General features: G+C 46.7%; 1 protein-coding gene across 6 annotated transcripts; it reads left to right on the forward strand.

Annotated features, from left to right (window-relative positions):
• The first annotated feature begins 117 nt into the window (after positions 1-117).
• On the forward strand, positions 118-25,318 carry Top3b (DNA topoisomerase III beta). Of its 6 annotated transcripts, none has more exons than XM_029544206.1 (19): positions 307-450; positions 2,056-2,192; positions 9,418-9,603; positions 10,618-10,749; positions 10,973-11,079; positions 12,514-12,588; positions 14,380-14,576; positions 15,290-15,446; positions 16,136-16,249; positions 17,744-17,834; positions 18,510-18,664; positions 18,789-18,894; positions 19,492-19,638; positions 19,747-19,920; positions 21,574-21,702; positions 22,201-22,350; positions 22,700-22,800; positions 23,430-23,631; positions 24,649-25,318. In XM_029544206.1, exons 3-19 carry the CDS (start codon positions 9,534-9,536, stop codon positions 25,128-25,130), a joined length of 2,589 nt encoding a protein of 862 aa, XP_029400066.1. In that variant the 5' UTR covers positions 307-450; positions 2,056-2,192; positions 9,418-9,533; the 3' UTR covers positions 25,131-25,318. The 6 variants fall into 6 exon arrangements, with proteins under 6 accessions (XP_029400065.1, XP_021065406.1, XP_029400068.1 ...); XM_029544204.1 differs by lacking the exon at positions 2,056-2,192 and adding an exon at positions 6,271-6,360 and having other exon boundaries at positions 24,649-25,219; XM_029544205.1 differs by lacking the exons at positions 307-450; positions 2,056-2,192 and adding an exon at positions 118-221.
• The last annotated feature ends 952 nt before the right edge of the window (positions 25,319-26,270 follow it).

The following is a 26,270-nucleotide window of genomic DNA, read 5'->3' on the forward strand; positions in this document are numbered from 1 at the left end:
GGAAGAAGATACACAACGGAGACCGGGGAAGCCCTGTAGCTCCCAACAGGAAGCCGACAGCAAGGCGCCCGGAACTCACCAGCCTCGGAACTTGCAGACACCTTAGTGTCGACATCGGAGAGCAGATGAGGGGACGCCACAGACGGACAGAGCCGGAAGTGAGTTCGTGAGTGGCCACCGGAGAAAGCGCAGCCGGAGCGAGAGGCGCAGCGGCACGGCGGGTGAGCAGTGTGGGTGGCTGGCCGCTCGAGGAAGCGGAAGACGCTGGCTTTCCTCCAGGCATTTCCGGAATGGTAGCGGCGCTCCGACCCGGGCGGGGGCGTGGGGGAGGGTCCTTGCCTGGCGCGGCTGTTTCGCCATCCAGCCCTCGCCGCGGGGCCTCTGGGCGGCGGGGGAGCCGCGTTTAGTGGGCAGCGGTCGCTTTTCCGACGAGCTCCCCGCGGCCCCGAGGTGAGACGTCTCCCCCTAACCGAGGGGAGGGAAACCGGCTCAGGGAAGCAGTGCTGCCCGCAGAGGCTCAGGCCTGCGGTCCGCGTTCTTAGCCGAAGGTTCCACTCGCTGCCCGCCGGAGCCGGCTCTGGCTGGAGACCCGGGCTGTTCTCGGACTTGATCTCTACAGATTAGGAGAAAACTTGGATAAACCAATGAGCTAGAATCGAGGACCAGCTTCTTATGCGTAGGTGAAAGGAAAGAACGGATGACCTCTCTTAACCTATTTGGTATTCCGGCCTTTGGGAACAGGACTGTGAAAAGCCAGGACGACTTGGATTTGATAGCCAAAGAAAGGGGGAAATTCCACCGTTCGCCAAGGTCCCTTGTCGCTAGTCTGAATTGTTATGCACTGCGATTTATTCTGACTTTTAAAACTAGGCTGATGAGATGGCTCAGCGCTCTTACAACCAAGGTCTCGATCCCGGGAACCCACATTTTAAAAGGAGAGAGCTGAATCCCACAATTTGTCTTCTGACCTGTGACCAGCAGCATGTGCGTGCCCATACATATCCACACACAAAATAATTGTTTGTTTAACTTTAGCTCCTATTTGATAGCAGTGTTGGTAGAGAGAGCTGCAGCATACTAGATACAGAGAAGGAGTTAAGAGACAAGCTTGTTTTCCTGGGTCTGTAGGTGATTAAAAGTCACTGAATTGTTAAATACTCAGATTTCCCCGTGCTTGGCTGACCCTTTTCGGGGCTCCTCAAGTTAAATCTACTACTGCATAATACAAAAGGAAACCTCCATCTTTACAGTGCTTTCACAGTGATTAGTGAGGTTTGGCAAAGAATAAACAGATTGTCTTGCTATTCTCTCTTTGCAGCCCACACCTAAATATCCCTTGCTTTCCTAACTCCAGAATAGGACGAACCGTAGTGTCAGAGCCTTGGCAGAAAAGACTTGGTATATCATGTAGGTTTATGTTAAGGAGTCTTATTTATATATTTAAGTGATCATATATAAAAATTTTGGCTAGACATTTTGGTATACTCCTGAATTTCCAGCACTCAGGAGTTGAAAATAGGAAGATCAAGAGTTCGAGGCCATAGTGGCTATGAAGTTAAGAGGCCAGCCTTGGCTACACAAGACTGTCTCTGCCCAATACACACACACACACACACACACACACACACACAGCAAAAGCTTAAGTGAATAGTGTTGTTTCTGAGTCACAAAGTGTGAGTGTGGTGTGTAGGTGATGCTTATAAGCCATCCATTTTTTTGTTTTGTTTTGTTTTGTTTCCTCATTGGTTTTCACTTTGAAATGGAAGATGTGCCTTAATAGAAAATAGGGAAGTCTTGACATTAATCACTGGTACAAAAGAGCTCCAAAGGTCTTTTTAAAAAGTAGAATCTGATCTAGGCAAAGGGAAGTGTCCCTGTCAAGGCCCTGATTACCTAATTGTGTACCCTTAAAGGAAGAAAAAAATGTTTTAAACAGCTTATTGCTATATAACTGAGTATAGCCTAAAACTCAAGCTTCTCCTGCCGAATCCAGCCTCATGAGATGTATGCTAGAATACCTGGCATTAGAAATCTTTTCTTCTTCCTTTGAAATAGTGATAGAACATTACAAAGTCCCCTTGTGCTGAAGTGCTAAAACGACTTCTTACTTGTTTTGAGTCAACGCTGAAGATAAATGTATATTCAAAGTGGACGGCAGCTGCATAGCCTGGCACGTGGACAAGCATCTGAAAGTGAGTTGTGTCTGTCACATGCCTTTGTATTACTGTCCTTTACTGGATAAATGACATAATCCTGCTAAGGCAGAATGTCTGTGTCAATCTAGTCAATAATTTGGATCTTAGGATGTAGAAGAGAAGAAAAGATACAAAATTCCCAAAACTTTGAAACCATAGAGAAAGAATGCCTAGAAATAGAAGTGTTTGCTGGCAGTAACATCAGGTGTTGCTGCTGTTGCTACTGCTGCTGCTGTTTTTATGTGATGAGGTCTCACTGTGTAGCACTGGCTATCCTGGAACTCACTGTATAGACCAGGTTGGCCTCAAACTCTTGCTAAGAGATCTACTTGTCTCCTACCAAACCCAACATAAAGTAAGTTTTTGGTTTGGTTTGGTTTGGTTTTGATTTTAAGGATCTATAAGCATGCTATTAGCTTTATAGGTAAAACTGTTGTCATGTATTCAGAGATTCGTTCAATTGTGTTTGCTCACCATTTACTACTTTCCATTAAAGAGAGCAAAAAAAGTTCCTGCTCTCACATAGCTAGCTTATTTTCCAGGAGCTATAAGATAAGAACCTGATAGGAGTCTATATCAGGCTTAGTAAGCACTATAGGACAATAGAGCAGAAACATTCTTAGAGGCAACAGGATAAAAATCTTAGAGCACGGGTTCTAGAGCAAACAGGTTCAGGTTCAAATCCATGTCCTGCAACTCCAGCTCTAGTGTGACCGATGTTCCCATTTTAGAACAGTATGGTGACAGTGTCCCCACCCCAACCACAGTGGCCGGACTGTCCAATACCCAGTACTTTCTATGGAAGAGACAGGAACTTTAAAAGCCTTCATAGAACAATCTGTTCCCAGTTTTCCTTTCTGGCCTCTGACTCCTCTATCTGATAGAACCAAAACTTCCCCAGAATGGACATCAGAGGCTATGACAGTTCCCAGTCTTTTCTTTTCATTGCTCCAGCAAACAAGCATTGCACACTAGGTACCAAAGATACGGCAATAGCCTAGACAAACTGTGGGTAGACAGACCTGTGGTGCCAAGTGTGGTTCTCAGGGGCATAGGTCAGGAAGTCAGAGTCAAGACAGTTTTTGAAAATGTTTGGCTCTTTTCTTGTGTGAGATTGTATATTTAGGGAAAGCATTCAAGTTTTTACTTGGGGTAATTTTTATTCCTTTATGGCCCTAGAGCAAGGACTGTAACAGCCCAGGTTCACCTCCATACATGATAAGGAGTAACAGAAACCCTTTTAGTGAAGGAATTTTCATTGACATCTTCATTGTTTCTAAACAGTGCTCTTTGCTGACTACTAGGTTGGTTCTGATCTTTACTTTGAATGGTAATGCTGGTGACAGTTCCCCAGCAATGTTTTCTCACAGCTGTCTATCTGGTCCTTCCCTCACAGTCCTGTCTGCCTCATAGGGCTCACTGTCCACATGAACAGTCTCACTAGTACTTACCGTTTGTTTCTGTGCTTTCTTTTCCACTCTGGGTCAATATTCATTGCCATCACCTATCCAAGAGTCACTCCCTCTGACTCCATTCCTACGTTAGCAACAAGCTTTTACCATTAGAGCTCACAGGACACACCCTTCCCTTACCCTCCCTAAAATTCGGGCTGCCATCTTGATCATGCCTCTCAATCTGCCCTCTGCTTTACCTAGAGGTGTCACTTCCTTTGCTCCTGTCTAAGCCCCAGACTGCCTAGATACCTACTCCAGCGTCTTCTCTGTGCCCTAAGCTGGCCAGCTGCCTCTCAACCCTTCAGCCATTCTGCTGTCACTTCAGTAGTCCCCACATCCCTCATCTTTCTTCTATTCTACTGGGACAGATATCACAATGGTATGCCATCTATCTAAAACAAAATGAAAAAGCATCCTTATGGTTTTCTAGAGTTTGTCCCACTTGGCCTTTGCATTTGTTGCTGGACAAATGGTTCCCATCCAGGTCATGAAGGTTTACTCCGATCTCTTGAAGCCATGGTCAGGTCTTGCTGCTTCCCCCAGCCTGCATTTGACACTGGAGTAGTGTCACTGTTCTTTCATCAGGCCTCTCCTCCTGCCGTACCCAAATGGCTCCTCTTCATCTCCTCGGCTCGCCACCACATTCCTTCCATTTACCACTGCTGTTGCCTCCACCACATCTGAACTGCTCCTGAATTCTGACTTGATCTACTTCTCTTTCAGGGTTCCATTAACCAGCAGGAATCTCTTCTTCCAGTTGCCTGAGCCAAAAATCCAGATGTTATCTGTGTTTTCCTCCATCCTGGTCTTGCCTAGCCTCCGATTCTTTAGGGCCCAGTCACCATGTGTCAGCTGGAGGGCCTCTTTAATATTTGAGGTCAGGTTGCTATACTCCAAAGCAATCCTTCACTGTCACCCAGCTTCCCTACCCCAAACCACCGATTTTATTGTCCCTCTAAGTGTCCAGCCATCTCTCTGGGCCTCACCTTTTCTGATCCCTTCTGCCTGTACACTTCTCCCAGATGCCATCTTGTCCACTCCTACCCTGTCCCTTACTCTCCCACCTATGGAGACACAGCACTGAAGTGTGAACTCTAAGAAGACATGAACCAGTGTTGCTTTGTACCATCTTAGCTGAACCCAGAACTAGACCAAGTGTGTAGTGGTTGCTCAGTACGGTTGCTGTTGATTGTATTCCTATCTAGGCAGGGAACTGCTGAGGAGGTCCACTTAAACAGATGGGTCCCGTTCAGCTGTCCCACACTGGCATAAGCTATGTTCTTAGACTTAGGGTCTTTGCTACTAAGTATAGACTTGCTTTAGTCCTTCTTCATTTTCTTAATGAATGTTGTCAAGCACCCTTTCATATCACTAAATAATACTTTTAAGATAATATCTTTAATTATGTATATACAGGTAGGAGTTGTACATGTAAATATAGTACCTATGGAGGCCAGAAGAAGGTATCAGATCTGGAACTGGAGTTACAAGTACTTGTGAGCTGCCCCATATGGGTGCTGGGAACCAAACTCTAGTCCTCTGCAAGAGTAGTGCACACGCTTAACTGCCGGGCCATCTCTCCAGCAAAATTCTAACTTTCTTAAACAATTTCTAAACATAAGAAAACAATCTTAGTTGTCCCCAGCTATAAATAAACAGTAAAAAGTTACATTATATATTTGCAGTTATGCTGTCCTTGGAAGCCAGAGGTCAGCTGATTCTTTTCTTGCTCTCCACCTTATTTTTTGAGACAGAGTCTCTCAGTAAACCTAAAGCTATCATTTCTGCTGGATTAGCTAGCCAGCAAGCACCGTGATCAGCCTCTCTCCACTTTCCCAGTGCTGGGATTCTAAGCCCATGCTACCACATCTTGCTCTTGATGTCGGTCAAACTTGTGTCCATATGCTTGCACAGCAAGCACTTCACTCACTGAGTCGTCTCATTAGGAAGCACCTAATGAGACCTTTGCCCAGAAGGTTGCCCTTGTCTGAATAAAAGTCTTTGGCTTTTTAAATATATACAATAGTGTATTTATAAATATTAATGCAGCTAGGCATGGTGGCCTAGGTCTATAATTCTGTCACTTTGAGAGACTGAGACAGGAGGATTGCCACCAGTTCAAGGCCAACCTGGATTACAGAGTAAAACTCTTATTCCCAAACAGTAATGTCGTATGTCTGTGGATCAAAAAGAAAGGGGGACTGGAGGTATGGTTGGTGTTAGGGCACTTGCCTGGCATGCGTGGAGCCCTGGGCTCAACCCCCAACACAGCACCAACAGCAAAAAGGAACGTGGGACTGGAGAGAGAGGCCCAGGTTCAGTATATATCATCCATGTGGTAGTTGATAACAGTCTGTAACTTCATTTCCAGGGAATCAGCACCCTCTTCTGGGCTCCACATGCAAACATTCAGGGGAAACATCCATATATATATAACAAACAAACAAAAAAAAGAACAAAAAAGAAAGAAAAAATAAATAAAAAAATACTACTATAAAGAAAAAAATACATCTTTTTTTTTTTTAATTTTTATTTTTTTTCTGTTTTATTTTGGTTGGTGTGGTTTTGGTTTGGTAGGGTTTTTGTGCTTATTATTGTCTTTTGTCCTCTCCTGCCAGCAGGTTTCAAGTGATATATCCTGCCCAGAAAGCTACAGCAGGGGCCAACAGTAGTCCAGATATGGTTTGTCCTCTTGCATGTCCTCTTGCAAGGTATAACTGGCCATAGCACAGTGTAATATGGGCTGGTTAAGACAGATACCTGGACAAGGGGTATAGGTATGGGAGAAAGGCTTGACACCAGTACACAGTGTTAGAGCTCTGAGGTTGGGGGCAGCTCCATGCCAGAGCTTGGCTTCTATATCTAGCACCAGAAAGAAGAGGGGGTCACCAAATAGTATTTTTCAGGGTGGTAGAATAGTCAGGGAGCACAGGCAGAGGTCCAAATGAATTCACTCTTCTCTTGGGGGGAGGGGCAGTTCTTTGAGATAGAATCTCAAGTAGTCCAGGCTGGCCCTGAGTTCCCTACTGTGACCTTAAACTGTTGATTCTCTTACCTCTACATTTCAAGTGCCCAAATAGGGTTGTTTTGTTTTGTTTTGCTTTTAGGTTTTTTTTTTTTTGCTTGTTTGTTTGTTTTTTTAACATTTTTTAGTAGAAAAAAAATTTTCATATATTTTGACCATGTTTTCCCCTCCCTCAATTCCTCCCTACATCTCTACCCACCCAACTTTGTATTCCTTTTTTTTCTCTTAAAAAAAAAACACACATGCACACACATACATACAACCATACACATGAAAATCAAAGTAAATAAACAAAATATTAATAAAACATAAAATGCCCAAACATAGCAAAATGAGACAAAAAGACTACAAAGATACTCTTAGATCATTTTGGATTGGCCACCTGCTGGGCATAGTGCATGCCCTGAGGTGTGGTTAATGTATACATTGAGACTCTGCTGTAGGAGACTAATTTTTCCTTTGCAAGTGGATATCAATTGCAGATAGCTTCTTGGTTAGGGGTGGGAGCCCCTATCCATGTCCTTTTCTCAGTGCTGGGACCTCATCTGGCTGAAACCTGTGTAAACCTTGTGCATGCTGCCATAGTCCCTGCGAGTTCACATGTGCATTAGTTCTCTTATGTCTGGAAGACACTTTCTTGAAGTCATCCATTACCTCTGGCTCTTAAAATATTTTTTCTTCCTCTTCCACATAACTACAGATCCCTGAGCAGAGGGGTTTAATAAAGACATTCCATTTAGGTCTGAATCTCTTACTCTCTGTACATTGTCCAATTATGAGTCCCTATGTTAGTTCCCATCTACTACAAAAAGAAACTTCGATGATAGTCGAGCAAGGTGCTGATTTTTGGGTATAGAAGAATGCCATTAGGAGACATTTTACTGCTTTGTTCCTATAGCAGAACAATAGTATTTGGCTTTGCTGTAGGCCTGTGAACTGTCTAGTATCAGGTTCTCCGCTACCTTAGCAGTGTCAAGGATGGCTTCCATCTCATGGAGTGAGCCTTAAATCCTATCACAAAGTGGTTGGTTACTCCTATAACATTCGTACCACTATTGCACCAATATAATTTGTAAGTGTCTGCTGTAGGTTGCAGGGATTATAGCTAAGAGATACTGATGCTTTCTCCTCTGTGCATACAGAGTACTCTACAATACCATAAATGCTAGTCAGTAGGGGTGAAACCTCTAGTTCAGCACCAGCTCACCTTCTCCATGTTTGACGCCATATAGAAGTGTTCTCTAAAGTAATAGGACCTTAATTTTGGATTGTGGAGAACAACCAATAGCTTGACAACAGCCTGAGATGTGTGGGGGTGTCCATGGTGCCCCTTTGGCCTGCTCAACAAGCTGTTACTAATTCCTGGCACTAGAGGTTTAAAAACTTGGCAGGGGGCTGGAGAGATGGCTCAGTGGTTAAGAGCACCGACTGCTCTTCCGAGGGTCCTGAGTTCAGGTCCTGGTGACCACATGGTGGCTCACAACCATCTCTGGTGAGATCTGACACCCTCTTCTGGTGCGTCTGGAGACAGATACAGTGTACTTAGATATAATAATAAAGAAATCTTAAAAAAACAAAACAAAACAAAACTTGGCAGCATAACATGTCTAGTTGGGATACTGTCAGAGCCTATTATCTGGTAACTCATGTCTCTGAGTGTTAGTTGTCCCTCCCCACATTCCTTCCTTTATCTTTCTCTTTTATCCCCTTCCCTACTTAATCCCTCAATCCTAGTTTCCTCTTTGTCTCTCCATAACACTGTGTTCTGTTTTCCCTTCTAAGAGATGATTTCACAGACAGGTTTCCCAACAGCTGTCCAGGGGCTTGGGCACACATACCCTGCCCCAGCCTACGAGCCCAGGTCTGTAAGTCCCAGCATGTTTTAGGCACAAATTTAGCAGCAAACTAAAGTCATAGTGTCACTGCTGCTTCTCTCCATAGAGCCAGACCCCCACTTCCTGAGCAGTTGGTCACAGGGCAGATGTTCTCCAGTTCCCCCAAGTTTTCTTTTTCTTGCCCTGGCTTTCATTTGTTTGGTTTCCTTAGGGCTGCGCACAGCTGAGTAGTAAAGTACTTAGCATTCTGGTGGCCCTGGGTTCCATCTCCACCACCAAGCTAAGGAAGAAAAGTACACACTTTGTCCTTATCATTTAGCTTTCTTGCCAACACAGTCAATAGCAAGTTATACCTAATAATGGGTTAATGGGTTTCCTCGAGACATTTTCATATGTGAATATAATGTACTTTTTTTTTGGTTTTTTGAGACAGGGTTTCTCTGTGTAGCCCTGGCTGTCTTGGAATTCACTCTGTAGACCAAGCTGGCCTCGAACTCAGAAATCCGCCTGCCTCTGTATCCCAAGTGCTGGGATTAAAGGCGTGCACCACCACGCCTGGCAAACATAATGTACTTTTTATACTCATCACTGACTGCCTTTTTTGGTCCCATTCTCTGTGATTACCTTCCTCTCCCTAACTGTTGCCCTCTACCTCCTGTGTGTGTAACCCAGTGAGTTCCGTTAGGTCATTTACAGGATCCTGGACACTTCAGCTGTAGCTGCACCACTCAAGAAAACGTTTTTCCTTTCCTCAGCAATTGTTAACCACACTTAGATACATGCTGCCTGGAAGAAAGCATTCCATAAGCACATCACGCCTTCCCCCAGTCCATACCTTCTGTCCCTCTTCACAGAGTTCCCTGAGCATTGGAGGGATGAGATAATTGTGCTGTCTTTTCTTCCCCTAGGAGTCAGCATTGGCAGTCGTGTTGAGCTACAGAGGAGACGTTTCTAAGCTTTTTTTATTGCTGTTGTTCTGGGTCTGGGTACAACGGTCTGTGGGCCCTGACACCCGGGAGCAGGAATGAAGACCGTGCTCATGGTAGCAGAAAAGCCATCCCTGGCACAGTCCATTGCCAAAATCCTCTCCCGAGGTAGGAAAAAGCAGACACTAGGCTGTTCGATTGCTTTCCTCTGTAAGCACAGTCTTTTGTGCTTTTTTTGATCATTTCTTTTTCCAAAGTGTGTCTCCACAGCTGGTGGGCTCAGCTAGGATTGGCAGGTTTCAGGAAGCACCTTAGTAGCAAGTGTCCTGTGACATGTTATGTCCACATGTGGAAGTCCCAGGGCTGAAGCCTCCAGGAAAAGTAACGATGTAGAAGGGGCAGTGATTGTCAGCATGCTGGTCCAGTTAGGGACATGGATCATGAGCACAGGAAATGATCCTGGAAGGAGCTAAATCAGACTAGGTCTTAGGTTTTGCACCACTAGATACTCACTACTGCCTGCTGGGCCCTGGATGTGGTTACAGTTACATTCCCTACATCTCAAATCACTCACAAGTGGCCAGTGGCCTGAGAACCAGGAAGGTAGTGGAAGATTTGCCCATCAGGATCCACTCTACCACTGAGGTGGTACATGGAGTGAGGGCCCTCTAAATAGAAAGAGTACTTGGATGCTGAGTGGCTATCCAGTAATGGCAGACACCCACTTTGACCTCCTTTTACCAGCTCTCAGAGGAGGAAGAGCTCTAGTTAGGCTGAGAATACACACTCCAAAGGTCCAGGGGGATCCAGAAGGCATCATCTCATTTCCAAGTACCAAGAGTGTTCAGCTGAGGAACCATAGTGTAGGATATAATAACCTCAAAATCTAAATAAATGAAGGTAGAATTCAAATTGAAAAAGAAAATAGAAATGGAGTGAGACCCCAAGAGCCTCTGCCTCTAGTTCCCAGTCAGTATGGAACTGGTGTGAGTTTCTGTGAAACTTTCATAGGTGCTTCTGTCTCTCAGCACCATTAAGCCACCCAGTACCTAGTTATCTGCAATGGGAGCTAAGGGATGTTACCAGTAACCACTCTGGAGAAGGAGAGTCAGCATGTAGGCTCAGGGACCCACAGTGTCTCTAAGTCAGCCTCACAGTTGTCTGTGTGCTTTGCCTCCCTAGGAAACATGTCCTCCCACAAAGGGCTGAATGGGGCATGTTCAGTGCACAAGTACACAGGAACCTTTGCTGGCCAACCTGTCCATTTCAAGATGACATCTGTCTGCGGTCATGTGATGACACTGGATTTTCTGGGTAAGATGACCACTCTCCTCCTGTCTCTGTCCTGTTGAAAGGAATACCGTATAGCACAACCCAGGTAGTGCTATAGACCCTGTTCCCAACAGATCAGGAAGTGGTTAACAGCTGGGTAAGTTACCCACCCCCATCTCTGCATGATGCACCCTATCCTATTCCTAGTTGTGACAGCTGCAGAGGTTTTCTGAAGTGTGAGTCGGTGTCTTTGGATGGTTTACAGGAAAGTACAACAAGTGGGATAAGGTGGATCCTGCAGAGCTCTTCAGCCAAGCTCCAACAGAGAAAAAGGAAGCTAACCCCAAGCTGAACATGGTCAAGTTCCTGCAGGTAAGGGAGCATCTACAAGCCCACCAAGGAGGCTCCTCCCAGCTCCCTATATCATAAGCAGCCACAGCTGTCTTTTTGTGCCTTCATCCACATCTTGCACATCAAGGCTCTGGCTGGTAGCCATGGACTCAACTTTCTGCCTTTTCTATAAGTACTCTGCTGGCCTACCTGGCACTTTCCTGCCTGGTTTTCTATCCCCAGTCACTCTTGATACCAGCTCTGGAAATCAGACATTCTGCTTTTATAATGACTCAGTTAAGGGTTTTCCCAGTTTTAAAATAAATTTGTACATCTTATTTAAAAAAAACAAACAAAACAAAACTGGAAACATCTAGTCCTTCCCTTCCTGAGTAATGTAATGTAAGCTGCTACCATGTAGTTAGAGCCCTTGGAAGCTATCCTTGGGTTGTGAGTGGAGCCAAACCAGCCACGTCAATATTGCCTAAGTTATAATTTGAAAAATAGGTCTTAGGTGCTAACTGGTCTGATATAACATCCTTGACGGCTCATGGTGAGATTACCGGCAGCAGGGAGGCAGAGGCAGATGAACCTCTGTGAGTTCAAGACCAGCCTGGTCTACGCAGACAGACCCTGTCTCACTCAATCAATAAGAAAGAAACAAAAATCTGAGAAAGTGTTTCAAGAAATACTTGTTTACCAGAAAAACAAAACAAACAAACAAACAAAAACCGGAAAATAAAGATAAGTTTAAAGGAAAAACAGTATAACCACATGACCCAAAACAAGCACTGTTAATACTGAACTGTTTCATTTCTGCTCTTGATGCTTAGGTCATAAGGAGAGGAGGAGGGCCAGTGAAAGTAGATGAGGGCAAGAGAAAATGATGGGGTTGAATGTACTAGAAGTATATTGCATACATGTTTGAAAATGTAAAAAGTAAAGCCTCTCCCTCTGGAAATTATGGAGCACACACTCTATAAAAGTAAAAATACTTATTCTAGGGGTTAGAGAGATGGCTCAGTGGGTAAAAGCACTTGCTGCACAAACATAAGAACCTGAGTTTGGATCTTAGTACCCATGGTCAGTGCTGTGGAGGGCAGAGGCAGGAGGATCTCTGGGGCTTGCTGGCCAACCACAAACTTCAAGGTGCAGTGAGAAACCTTGTCTTAAGGGGATAAGACAGCGACTGGTAGAACAAGGTACCCAGCAGTGTCCACTGGCCTCTGCCCCACAAGCTTATGCACCTGCACGCCCATACACATGTACCACACCACACGCAGAAGGATAGACGTATTGTAATTACAATTTTTTGATACAATTTTCTGAACCAAAACCTTTTCTGAGTCTGAGACAGCCTCACTGTAGACAGCTTCTTGCTCAGCTCCTCATACTGGAAGCCCAGTACCTGGTTCTATCTCCTGTGCCCAGAGGGGAATGTCACAGGGATGATTGTCACTGTGTGCTTTGTGGCAGGTGGAGGGCAAAGGCTGTGACTATGTTGTGTTGTGGCTGGACTGTGACAAGGAAGGGGAGAATATTTGCTTTGAGGTGAGTGTGGAGCCCACTCTGGTTCCTTTTAGACCTTTTCCCCTCCTTCCCAATCAGAGTTTGTCACACTATCCTTAGATTAGCATAGGGAGTATAGGGTTCAAAAAACATCTTCTCCCAACCCCTTGATTTCAAAAACTCTGTAGTTACTTTAAATGCATAGACCTAGAGCTGAAGAAACGGCTCATTGGTTAAGAGCACTTACTGTTCTTACAAAGGACACAGGTTCACAACCATCTGTAACTTCCAAGGTATCTGATGCCTTCCTCTGCGGTCACCAAGCATGCACATTGGGCACAGACAGACAGACAGAACACTCATACACATAACGTGAAATAAATGAATCTTAAAAAAAAAAATAATGCATAAACTAGGGCCCACAAGATGGGTCTGCATGTGAAGGTTCACCCCACCAAGTCTGATGCCCTGAGTTTAATCGCCAAGGCCACAAACTCATGGAAGCCTCAGAAAGCTGACCTCTGACCTCTAACTCACGTGCACACCACACAGAGACCAGTTGGTGGTAGTCAGGGTAGTATTTTTTTAAGCACCGTTCTATGTGGGTGCAAGTTTCAGAATTTTCAATGTTTGGCTTAGCTCCATCCCTGTTATAGACTTTCAGTTACTATAATTTATCTCCTCGGCAATGTACTAGTATGTATGAATATTTTGCCTATATGAATGTATTTTACTGTGTACATGCCTGGTGCCCTCACAGGTCATAAAAGGGCATCAGATTTCCCAGACCTGGAGTTACACATAGTTTTAAACCTGAGTCCTTTGCAAGAGCAACAGGTGCTCTTAACTACTGAACCATCTCTCTAGGCCCTGGTCTCATCTCCCACCTTCATGTGTCTTCTGCCCTGTCCATCCTAGGGAGCCCTGCCTGCAGGGAGACTGGTGGAGGTTTCCCAAATGATCTCTAATGACACTTTAATGCTACTGGCTATGCCTGCTGGTCCTGCTACTGCCTGTTGTACTGTAGCTCCATACAGGTCACCTCTATATCCTTATACCCCAGCCCTAACCTGTGACTTGTCACACTTAAGTGCATGAGATGGCTGTAGTAAGACAGGAATTTAGGTCACCCAGAATTCTCATGCAGCTCTCTTAGCAAATTCAATTCATATTGTCCCTTCTCAGATACCCTCTTCTCTCCTTTCTCTGCTCCATCTGACAGGAGCATTCTCTTAGAAGGCCTTTGCCTCTGGTACTAGAAACAATAGCAGCTCATAGGCCACTGCTTTCCCATAATGTTGCCACTGTATGCCCCAGCTTCTCTGCTCCTCCCCGATATAGCCTTACTGAGTCTCAGTTCCAGGACCTTCTATACCCAGCTCCCACCCCCATACAGAGCCTGTTGTAACCTTTCCATTCTCAGTCATTTTATCTTCTCCTTTGTATGTTCTCCAGTCATGTAAAAATTCTACCTATCCATCCAAGCACTCCCTACTCCCAGAAAAGGGAAGGGATTTGGGACCATGAAGTCCTTTGTGTGCTGGGTACAGCATTCACTGGTTAGTTCAAAAGAAAGTGCACGAGAAGGGGAAGGGTAGCATCCTTGAGGCAACACTAAAAGGAAGTGGGCTGAGGAGTGGTGCATATCTGGAAGGGAGTGCAACCAGCAAGGCAGCCAGATAGCAAGGGATTTCTGGGGAGTCTAAGATGTCTAGAAGGGAAAGGGATATAGGAGGGCCTAGTAGGGGTGGGAAAAGGCTAACCCTGAAAGGCCCGCTCAGCAGTGAAAGGCAGAGACGAGGAATTAACCACAGCCAGTATTCTTCCTCCCAGGTCCTTGATGCCGTTCTGCCTGTCATGAATAATGCCCACAATGGTGAGAAGACAGTGTTTCGTGCCAGGTTCAGCTCCATCACTGATACAGACATCTGTAATGCCATGACCCGCCTGAGTGAGCCAGACCGCAATGAGGCACTCTCAGTGGATGCCCGCCAGGAGCTAGACCTGCGCATCGGCTGTGCATTCACGAGGTGCTGTTCCCTGCCACATGCACATACTCTCCCTTTAGGCAGGATACTGCCTTTCCCAGGGCCCAAAGAGCCTGCATAAGCTACCAGAGATGCCATTTATATATTTATCAGATGCACATCACATAGGACACAACTTCCTTTTTTTTTTTTAAACATTTAATTTTATGTATGTGAGTATACTATAGCTGGTTGTAAGCCTTCATGTGGTTGCTGGGAATTGAATTTTAGGACCTCTGCTCACTCCAGTCAACCCTGCTCGCTCAGTCCCTGCTCGCTCTGGCCCAAAGATTTATTTATTATTATAAATAAGTACACTGTAGCTGACTTCAGACACATCAGAAGAGGGCATCAGATCTCATTACAGATGGTTGTGAGCCACCATGTAGTTACTGGGATTTGAACTCATGACCTTCTGAAGAACAGTCAGTGCTCTTAACCACTGAGGCATCTCACCAGCCTAGGACAGAACTTCCTAAGCAGATTATTGTATGCACTCGTGTCCTGGGGAACAGTATTCATGGGACACACTCTGTCCTCACTGTATCCTGTGCACATATATAGTTCTTCTTTCATGACTTCATATTCTGTCACTGTTGCTGTCTTCAAAGTGAGGTGTGACCTCTCTATTTACCCCAAATTCACAAGCTAGGTTTACATGGGGTTTGTCTAGAATTAATTATCCATCCATTTTTGTGTCTTTCTCAACCCTTTAGGTTTCAAACAAAGTATTTCCAAGGAAAATATGGCGATTTAGACAGCTCTCTCATCTCCTTTGGGCCATGTCAGACTCCTACCCTGGGATTCTGTGTAGAAAGACATGATAAAATCCAGTCCTTCAAGCCAGAGACCTACTGGGTACTTCAGGCCAAGGTTCTCTTCCCTTCTGTATTCCTGTTCTATTGTTGTGGGCTTGGGGTGTGGACTCCTTGAGAGTTTTCTTCATCATCATGAGCCCCTTGTTGGCCCCAGGCTAAGAACACAAGTGTGAGTTACAATACCAACAGTTGTAGGTCCTGGTGCCCAGGAGGTAGAGTCACCAGCTTTTGGGGGGCAGTAAAGCTGGACTGCACCTGGACACACTGAATTTGGATAAGTAGGAGTGAGTTCCTTCTTAGGGTGAAGGTGAGGTCAGCCACTGGGCCAGTATCTTCAGTGGGGAAGTCCAGCACAGGATTAAGGCCGTGCTTTCTACCTTACTGGTCTTTAGGGCTTTTTTTTTTTTTAACATAAAAACCTCCTAAAGCACAACAGGTTTAAAACGTAGTACAAGTTCCTCTGGTTACTCCAAGGCTGGGGACTGTGTGGGCATGGGCAGGTACTGTGGGTTTGGAGACCTTGATAAGCAGGGATAGAGTGAGAAGCACAGCTTCAGGCGTTTTGTAAGGGCACCCTTAGTATCTGCTCCGGAGTGAGAAGAGCCAGGTTTCCTCTCTGGATCCACAGCTCAACTGTTAAGAGATGTTACAGCTAGGCCATTTCGTTTGTGGACCAAACCCAGCGTCCTCTATCTGTCTCAGTTTTCTTCCCTGCAATGTGCTTGCCTTTTATCTTTCCTACAGGTTCATACTGACAAAGAGGAGTCACTCCTTCTGGACTGGGACCGTGTTAGAGTTTTCGACCGGGAGATTGCACAGATGTTTTTAAACATGACAAAGTTAGAAAAAGAAGCTTGGGTATGCTTTCTATGTCCACATCTGTCTCATCTGTCCTGTATGGGCTTGCCTTAGAATCAGTGACCTTGAGCCATGCCTTTCTGCCTTTTATGAAATTCAGATGGCTTCTTGTACAAATGAATGGTTCCTCACACATTCAGTCTTAATATGCAGTGCAGCATCTGTGAAGCACTACCTCATGCTAGCCATATCTGAGCCACTGCCAGGCCATTTCTACTGTCTCTTCCAATAGACTCATGTGCAGGGTCTCCTTTGGCAGGACCCCATTTCATACAAATGTTTCTTTTCTGTAATATCCAAAGCTACCAACTGCAGAGGAACCTGTGTGCACATTGGTAAACTTGCCTGAGTTCATATGGCTAGGATAAAGGTCTAAGATAACACACTCAGTCAACTTTCACATCTCAGTGGTGATGTTTCCTACTTGGGGCTTCTCTGAATCAGAGGGACTCCTGCTTGGTGCTTAGGAAGATGGTCATCTTAGCAAAGCCTGGCTGCACAGGATAGAAGCAGGTCTACACCCATCACAGCCAAGATCCTACAACTGTGACAGCTAACCATCACTGAGCCTCTTCCTGGCCTTCAGTCACATCTGTTTGCAGTTTTCAAACCTTGCTTTGGTGCCATTTTGCTCAGGCTCTACTGACTTACATGTGAGGCAGTTTCACCTTGGTAACTCTGATGTCAGCACCCACTCCAAGGGACCCTAGCCTCCGGTGTCACATGTACACAAATATCCTCAGTGTCAGCACCCATATTTGTAGGCCTAGAATCCAGAATGTGTTGCCCTGATCAGTCTTTGTAAGTTTAGTAAAGGAAGAGACTAGCTGGTCTATTTGTGTTATGTTTGCAGTAGGCAAAACAAAGAGTCAACTTCTCTATAAGTATGCTAACCCATAGCGGGAGGGGAGCTCACCTGACAAGCACGGCCTATAGATAAATTCAAATGACTACTGTTGGGGAATTGTGGGATTTCCCATAGAGATCATACCTTGCAGCTTCCGTTAAAAATAGGAAAGCGTGAGTTCAAGACCAGTCTTCTCTACAGAGTGAGTTCCAGGACAGCCAGGACTGGAGACAGAGAAACCCTGTCTCGGAAAAAAAGAAAAAAAGAAAAAAAATAGGAAAGCTTTACAATGCTAGTGGCCCAGTGGGCAGTACTCACAAAGCCACCAGCAGCCATTTCCCTTACACAGCACAGCCAGCCTGGGCCTTGGCCTATGTTGACTTTTATGAGATTTACATTTATAGTCCCTTCCTCAGTTCTTTTCCAGTCCTCCACATTTTCTGTTTCCTTCAAGAAAAACAGGATGCATGTGCTCTCTGCCCACCCCTTCACTCTTTTCCTAATCCTAAATATTCAGCTCAATCATCAAACTGTTGGAGAAAGTGAATTTCAGGAGGGCAACCAGTGAATTAATTCAGACCTTTGTCCACACATTTCACCTCTGTTGTTTATCTTGCCAACTATCACTCTATCTGTCCTGCCCCCAGGTGGAGGCTACAAGCAGGAAAGAAAAAGCCAAGCAGAGACCACTTGCTCTGAACACTGTGGAGATGTTGCGTGTGGCCAGCTCAGCTCTGGGTATGTAGAAACACCTCTCTGAAGCATCCCCAAAGACCTCTGGAGATGGGGCAGGGCAGGGCCGGTACTGTAACCCACACCAAGCCCTTCTCATGCTGGGATGCCTGAAGCTTAGGTGGAGGTCTTGATTCTCATGTGAGTTTTCTTTAAGTCCTAGAATAGGGCTCCTCTAAGCACTACTTCCTTAGCTATCACAAGAGATAGTCTGAAAAACTGGTGGTCTTTGAAAGCTGTATCCTAAAACATTGTCCTCACAGAGCTAACTGGTCCTTGGCATAACAATGCCATCAAATGATTAATAGCCAAGTGCCAACTCACAGGTTAGAGAGCAAGAGGATAAGCTCTCTTGCACTGTAGAATCCTAGTAGGCTCAGCTACCCAAAGGCCTAGTTGCTGCTCTGTGGCCAGAGTTCAGACTGTTATCAGTGCTGCTATGAATACTGTAAACTATAAAGTGGTACCATAGAGCAGTGAGCAGTGTTTCCCACTGGGCCCACTTTTCCAGATATAGGACCTCAGTTTTAGACAGGCTGTGTTGTAGGTGCCCATGCAGCCAGTACCTCTGAGCCATGGCAGTAACCACTAAGAGTCATCTGTGGGGATAAACGAGAATGCCCAAGCCTATGGGTGAGCCCTAGCTGCCTTCCAGACCCCTTAGCCTCCTATTTTTGACAGGTATGGGACCACAGCACGCCATGCAAATAGCTGAGAGATTATACACACAGGGCTATATCAGCTACCCACGGACAGAAACCACCCACTATCCCGAGAACTTTGATCTGAAGGGCTCTTTGCGACAGCAGGCCAATCACCCATACTGGGCAGACTCGGTGAGCAGAAGGGCCTTGCCCTGAACAACCCATCAGCTGTGGTCCCTAGACAGGCTTTGGCCAAACCCAAAACTGATGGAAGCCATCAGCCTGACTTGACTCTGCTTTGCCTCCCCTCCCTCAGGTAAAGCAGTTGTTAGCGGAAGGCATCAACCGCCCTCGGAAAGGTCATGATGCTGGTGACCATCCTCCGATCACACCTATGAAATCAGCTACAGAGGCTGAATTAGGTATTGAGTGTTCCTCTTCCCAACATCCTCACACTCCTGAAGCTTCCAAGGTGTAAGGTGAAGCTGCTATAGGCACATGGCTCCAGTGGACAAGGTCAGGCCCATTATCAGTACAGCTGCTCCTAAGCCTGCCTCTAGTTTAGTGAAACCCACATCACCAAGCCTCTAAGACAGAAGTGAAGTGGTTGCAGCTAGTTGGGGAATGAGGCAGAGTAGCAGAGCTCAGAGGCAGTCTATATGACCTACCTTAGGTGTTCAGAAGGTCTATAGAGAAGGGAAAGCCTTGCCAGTGGAACCAAGAACTGCTGCAGATCTGAATGTAAAGCAAAACTCCTACATATAGATGTGCCTAAAGAACAGTCCCCTAGAAACACTTTGTGAAGGCCACCTAGACACTAGAGGCGGCTTCTGTAACTGTTTTCCTCCTCCTTGCAGGCTTGGAGGCCGGGGGTAGGGCTTAATGGTAGGGCATTTGCCTGGCATGTGCTTAACGCCCTAAATTCAATCCCTGGCATCATACGTATATATACATCCTTGGTACCCACGCAGAGGGCCCGTTGCTGGTCCAGGGCACCTGGTTACACTGAGCCTTTATAGGAGGTGACGCATGGAGACTCTACGAGTACATCACCAGACACTTCATTGCCACAGTGAGCCATGACTGCAAGTATCTCCAGAGCACTATCTCCTTCAGGATCGGGCCTGAACACTTTACATGCATGGGAAAAACAGTTATTTCCCCAGGTACAGTGGCAGACCACGGAGGTCCCTTTCTTCTCATCTATACAGACACTGAGATCTCTGGATGGGAAGCCCAAGTGGGGACCTCAAATGGCAGTGGTATCTTTCTAGGCTTCACAGAGATCATGCCTTGGCAGAGTGTGCCCCTGGAAGAGAGTCTGCCCACGTGCCAGAAGGGTGATACCTTCACTGTGGGTGAAGTGAAGATGCTAGAGAAGCAGACGAGCCCACCGGACTATCTGACTGAGGCCGAACTCATCACTCTCATGGAAAAGCATGGTATCGGTGAGTACCCAAATCTGGGGTCTCCATTCCCAGACCCTTGGTCAAGAAGGGATGGTAATAAAAATTCCTATGATCTATATATACCTGATTCAGCATGAGGTAACAGATGGTCCAATGTATAACCCATGGATCCAGGCCTCATTGTGTAGAGCTGTTTACAAAGCCCTATCATCAGGCATAACCTGGTCTTCCATATGAAGAGTGTCATACAGCCTTGTGCACCATGAGACAGCTACACACTGACAAGTACCCACCAGACTCAAGGTTAATCCAGGATTCTGAAGGATTCCTGGGCCAGATCAGCTGCCTCCCCAAAGCAGACAACTAGGAGGCCTGCCCTAGAATTCTGGTCTGGGCCTGCTTCTTCCCAGGGCCTAGGTCCCTAAAGTGAATCCTGACAGTAGCCTTGGCCTATGGCTGAAGTCCCATTGATGAACAGCACAGTGCTAAGAATGTTTTCACGCGCCAGGCGTGGTGGCGCACGCCTTTAATCCCAGCATTCGGGAGGCAGAGGCAGGCGAATTTCTGAGTTTGAGGCCAGCCTGGTCTACAGAGTGATTTCCAGGACAGCCAGGGCTACACAGAGAAACCCTGCCTCAAAAAAACAAAGAACATTTTCACGCTTGTGACTTGTAGTAGCTTGTGTACTGTTCTGGACCTAGTGACCAATATGCAGTTCAGTTTGGGACAGTGAACAGAGTTTGTGTGTGACCTCTGAACAGGAGAGTGAGGGCAGTGCTGTTGATGAAGGTCCATGGGGCAGTATTAAAAAAGGCTTAACTACCTGGGCATAAGCTCAAAGCCAGCCTGGGCTCTGGAGTGAGACTCTCCCTTTAAATATACATATCTGACTATAGCAGCCATACAGGAACTCTTGTATGTGCAAACTGCCATGATCCAGGCCAATTCCTAACCTTGGCAGTGAGCTGTGGAACCTCTGAAGGTTCCTTAACCCCCAGTGCCAGTATCTTCCCCTGTAAACCCTGCCCAAGTACCCACCGAAAGCTAAGTGTTCCTCTGCCAGCACTACAAGTTTGCATGCAGTGCTGAGTTCCTTGTCACACCTCTGACATCACACAGCAGATGCATCACCTTCCACTTTTCCTTCTCTGCCAAGCTGTGTCCCTGGGGTGGGAACATGCCTTGGGTATTGTGAGGGGCCTTAGAGAATAGGAGAAGGTAGGAGAGAGGAATTGGTTCTACAGTAGCTTTATGAGCTCTCTCTGGTAGAAGCTGGATCCTGATACCTAGAGGGCGCACAAGCCACAGTTTCCAGACAAAAAAGGACCAACTTGCACTTACTGGTTTCAGGAGATGCCCTCTAACCTGACAGAGTCCTCTCTGGGCCTCTGTCTTTTAACTATAAAATTAAAACACCAATGAAGGCTGTCCTTGGGTTCACAGGTGTGCCCCAGCACAATGCAGAGACAACCCTGCTCTATCTTGGGAATCTTTCTGCAACATGGCTTTTGGCAGCCATATAGGAAATAGCTGTCTGGACCTACTGAGCAAAATAAGCTTCAATCTGTGGCACCATACTCCTTGGGTGTCTGGGAGGGTTTCTGTGTCAGGTGGATGGAACTAGAGTGCATAGTCCAGAACATCTTCTTGGGACAGGCTGAGGAATACCCAGAACCATGCTGTGCATTACAGGGACTGATGCCAGTATCCCTGTGCACATCAACAATATCTGCCAGCGCAACTATGTTACTGTGGAGAGTGGCCGCCGGCTCAAGCCCACCAACCTTGGCATAGTTCTGGTGCATGGTTACTACAAGATTGGTGAGTCTGTCTACCCACTGTCTACAACCTGCTGGGCTTTCTGGCTCCTCCCTATGCTGTGGCTCTGCTGCCTCCTGCAGTGGCCCCATGCTCTTCATGCATTTCCCCAATCCCCACTGCAGAGATGCTATGGGACTCAGGAATTTGATGGATGAACACATAAAGGTAAAACAGAGGCTTCTTCTACAAACCAAACCTTGGGTTCTTCACTAAGATACCCACCACTCTGCCCCCTAAAGTGCCTCGTGTTCTATGGGAGATGGAGACGTACAGCATAGACCTGGCCATTCTGCAAAAGATTTCTACACAGTTTCCTGATGGGAAGTTCAGGAAAAGTCTGGTGGCAGTAGGAACTGCCCTTGGTGCCTTCCAGCTCTGTGGACAAGCAGCTCAGACAGACTGGGTCAGAGCTAGGTTGAGCAGGACAGCAGTCTCACCTGCCTAGTGGGGTGGCAAGGTCCTGGGTGCCCACAGCAGCATCCACCTACTTGCTCATAGATGCAGAGCTGGTACTCCCCACCATCCGAAGCGCAGTGGAGAAGCAGCTGAACCTTATTGCCCAGGGCAAAGCTGACTACCACCAGGTCCTAGACCACACCCTGGATATCTTCAAGAGAAAGTTCCACTACTTCGTTGATTCTATTGCTGGTAAGACCTGCCTCTTCCTTGCCCCTCATCAGCTATTCCAACAAGACAGAGCCACCTGAGGCCCATTCCAGATCTGGGCCCTGAACCTCTATGAGTCACAGCAGTGATGCTTCCCCGATAGCTGTTGCCGGAGCAGGTTAATATCTGCATCAAGAATATACAGAGCTGATGAGCAGGGCTGCAGCTCTGTACTCTATCACTGACAGAAACACATCACACTTGGATCCTTGACCATGTGTGGTGGCCTCTTTGTCTAGTTCACCCCGTTTTACCAAGCTACCTGTTGAAGGGAGGGCTGCCAAAGACCAGGAGAGACATGACCCTTGTGATGTGCTGTGTTTGCTGTCAGGCATGGACGAGTTGATGGAGGTGTCCTTTTCACCCCTGGCTGCCACTGGCAAGCCCCTCTCACGCTGTGGGAAGTGCCATCGATTTATGAAGTACATCCAGGTATGTGGAGGTTGAAAGACTGTCACTATATCTAGCCAAAACATTCCTATTCAGATATCACCTTAAGCCTCTGCTTTATCATTAGTCTAGCAGAAATAATGTTCATCGTCACACAGAGTGATTAAAAGGCCTGAATCAGCACCAGTAACAACACAAACCATCAGGCTGTATACACATTGTCTATTCACTCTCGCCAACAGTCACTCTCTTACTCTCATGATTATTATTAAAATGCTGGGGCTTTACATTTACAGTGTGTGTGTGCGTGTGTGTACGCGCACATGAGTAGAGGTTAAAGGACAATTGTAGGAGTCAGTTCTCTCCTTCCGTCATATGGGTTCTAGGGATCAAACTCAGGCTTTAGCAGCGAGCTCCTTTACTTGATGAACCATTCACTGGCCTCGTGCTGGGGCTTAAGGCTCTCTGGCTTTGTGAGGGAAGAAGAAATGGGGAAGTGTGGTGCCTGGGCTCATACCAGTGGTTGAGGTGTTTGCCTGACACTGAACTCTGTATGCTGTGTACCTGTTAGGCGTTCAGCATTGCCTAGTCTGTGTTTTGAAGGAAAGGAAGCAGTCAAGAAAGTCAGGCCCAACACCCCTCATATTCCTTCTATTGCCCCCATCCCATAGGCCAAGCCAAGTCGCCTGCACTGCTCCCACTGTGATGAGACCTACACCCTCCCACAGAATGGTACCATCAAGCTCTATAAGGAGCTACGGTGCCCATTGGATGACTTTGAACTGGTCCTGTGGTCCTCAGGCTCCCGGGGCAAGAGCTACCCACTGTGTCCCTACTGCTATAACCACCCACCCTTCCGAGACATGAAGAAAGGTGAGTGTGGCATGTGGGTGTCCTCAGGTTCATACTTAGCATACTCCAATGGGGTCCCTTACCCATCTATCACTATCTGTGTACACTGGTAGTGAGTCGGGGACCCTAAGAAATACTTGTGCCAGCTGGGCGTGGTGGCACACGCCTTTAATCCCAGCACTCGGGAGGCAGAGACAGATGGATTTCTGAGTTCGAGGCCAGCCTGGTCTACAGAGTGAGTTCCAAGACAGCCAAGGCTACACAGAGAAACCCTGTCTCGAAAAAAAAGAAATACTTGTGCCATTGCTCAGGCACTGGCCAACCTATCTGGTCTGGGTATGCCTGGGTTCTAATTGAGCAAACAGCTTGCTCACTTAGGATCTGGGCAGGGGGCAAGATGTGCCCTTCAGGGGCTGGGCTAAGTGAGAGGCAGGCAACCTCAGATAAGGACACCAGACAAAGCCCCCTGGGTTCTCAGCACTGCTTGTTGTCTTACTTTACATCCTTTGCTGGAAAAAAGAGAGCATGTATCCAGGCTAAGCAGTGCATGCCAAGCCTGGAACCAGAGAGGCTCACTGCCAGCACATGTACCCACTCCCAGGTAGTACCATCCCCTATCTCAGACGAGGAGCCAGCTCCTTTGTTACCTGAGGCATTAATTAGGAACCCTCAGGGTCTCAGTTCACATGCTTACTACTAAGATAATGAAGCTCTCTTTCCACCCCTCACCCCAAATGTCACACAGTTACAGTGCACAATGCAGCAAGCCAGTAACAGGTGAGCTGAGAGCAACCTGGAAGAGCCATTAATAAGCTACAGAAGCAAGCGAGGGTTTGGGGGTCAGCTGGAGTCCTTGGAGGATTGAGGACTGCACATTTTTAGATAAGCAGAGGAACCCAGGTCAGTGAAGAAGATATCCCAAAAGCAGGTTAAGAGTGAGTGCCACGTTCTAGAATAAGAATCCAGCAGTCTGGCATTGAAAGTGACCAGAGTTGAGGGAGGCAGGGCACGTTTAGGTCACTGGACTCCTCCTTTCAGGCATGGGCTGCAATGAGTGCACACACCCCACCTGCCAGCACTCACTGAGTATGCTGGGCATTGGCCAGTGCGTGGAATGCGAGAATGGAGTCCTGGTTCTGGACCCCACTTCTGGTCCCAAGTGGAAGGTGGCCTGCAATACATGCAATGTGGTGGCACACTGCTTTGAAAATGCCCACCGAGTACGGGTATCTGCTGACACCTGCAACACCTGCGAGGCTGCCTTGCTCGATGTAGACTTCAACAAAGCCAAGTCTCCCCTTCCTGGCAATGAGACACAGCACACAGGCTGCATCTTCTGTGACCCCGTCTTCCAGGAGCTGGTGGAGCTAAAGCATGCAGCCTCCTGCCACCCCATGCACCGAGGTGGGCCTGGAAGGAGGCAGGGTCGTGGGCGGGCCCGAGGCCGGAGACCTCCAGGAAAGCCCAACCCTAGACGGCCAAAAGACAAGATGTCAGCTCTGGCTGCTTACTTTGTATGACAACCTATCTTTTCTCCACTCCAAACCATCGTGGTTATCTTTCAGCCACTGAAACCATTAAAATGCTTTTTATTTTGTATTCTCTGGAACAAAAAGCCTGGGACCTTTTACTGGTGAAACAGAGGGTTCCTATGTCTGTGGAAACCTGTGAGAATCAGCTTTATCCCTCCATCCTGTTTAAAGTACACCCTGTTCTGCCCACACCATGGCAGTGCTAGCAAGAAAGCACCACTTCTGGGACTATGGGAGCAATATGTCTGTAGCTCACACCAAGTATGTACATGTGCAGTAATGTAGCTGTGTGCAACACAGCAGGAAGGAGGACATTAGCAACCCAGAGAAGTCTTGGCAAGTCAGGTGGAGCAGGCACCTTTTCCAGACCCTTGCTCAGCACCTTGCACAGCTCAGCCTAGCTTCCCGATCCCTAACCCAGATTAGTATGTCTGCCATTCAGAAACTCTAAGCATGTCAAGCCTCCATGTGACTCTGGTGACATTGTGGATCTATTTTAACACTTACTCTCATCATGTGTCTGTATTGCCTCACACAGGTAGCTAAGTCCTCCATTGAAGCTGGTCAGAAGCCAAGTTTAGAAAATACTCTGTAAGGCAGACTGATGTGTGGCGTAGCTGAGTATGGCTGTGGACCACCTTTCTGACTGCAACCCCTTCCTGTGTTCCCTTCTCCACCCACCCATTATGGCTTCCTGTTTTAGGTGTGATAGAAACTGCCTTTTGGCCATGCCTTGCCATGTGGTACCAGGGGCCTAGCAAGACAGGTGCCCAAGATTGCTCTGTAAAATGCTTGCTTGAGAGGCAGCCAACAGCATTCCTCATAGGATTCCTCCATCTGCAGTAGATTCACAGAACAGGTGGACTCATGAGAAAGCCATAAGGCTAGTTGTTGTTCATGTAGTTATCTGTCCACACAGCCCCACCAAGACTTTTCACCTGAACCCCGACAACCATAAAAGACCATACAACAGAAGAAGTGATACTTTGGGAAAACTTCCCACAGGCCCAGGAAGCTGTATAGAAGTTGGAATGTGACACAGGAGTAATAAGCTACAGGACAAAACTGACACTCGGAATCTATCCTCTCCACTCTAGTCAGAATCTGGTACCTGAATAAGCCACATCT

Source organism: Mus pahari, chromosome 12, assembly GCF_900095145.1.
Source record: "Mus pahari chromosome 12, PAHARI_EIJ_v1.1, whole genome shotgun sequence".
In the NCBI taxonomy this organism is placed as follows: Eukaryota; Metazoa; Chordata; class Mammalia; order Rodentia; family Muridae; genus Mus; species Mus pahari.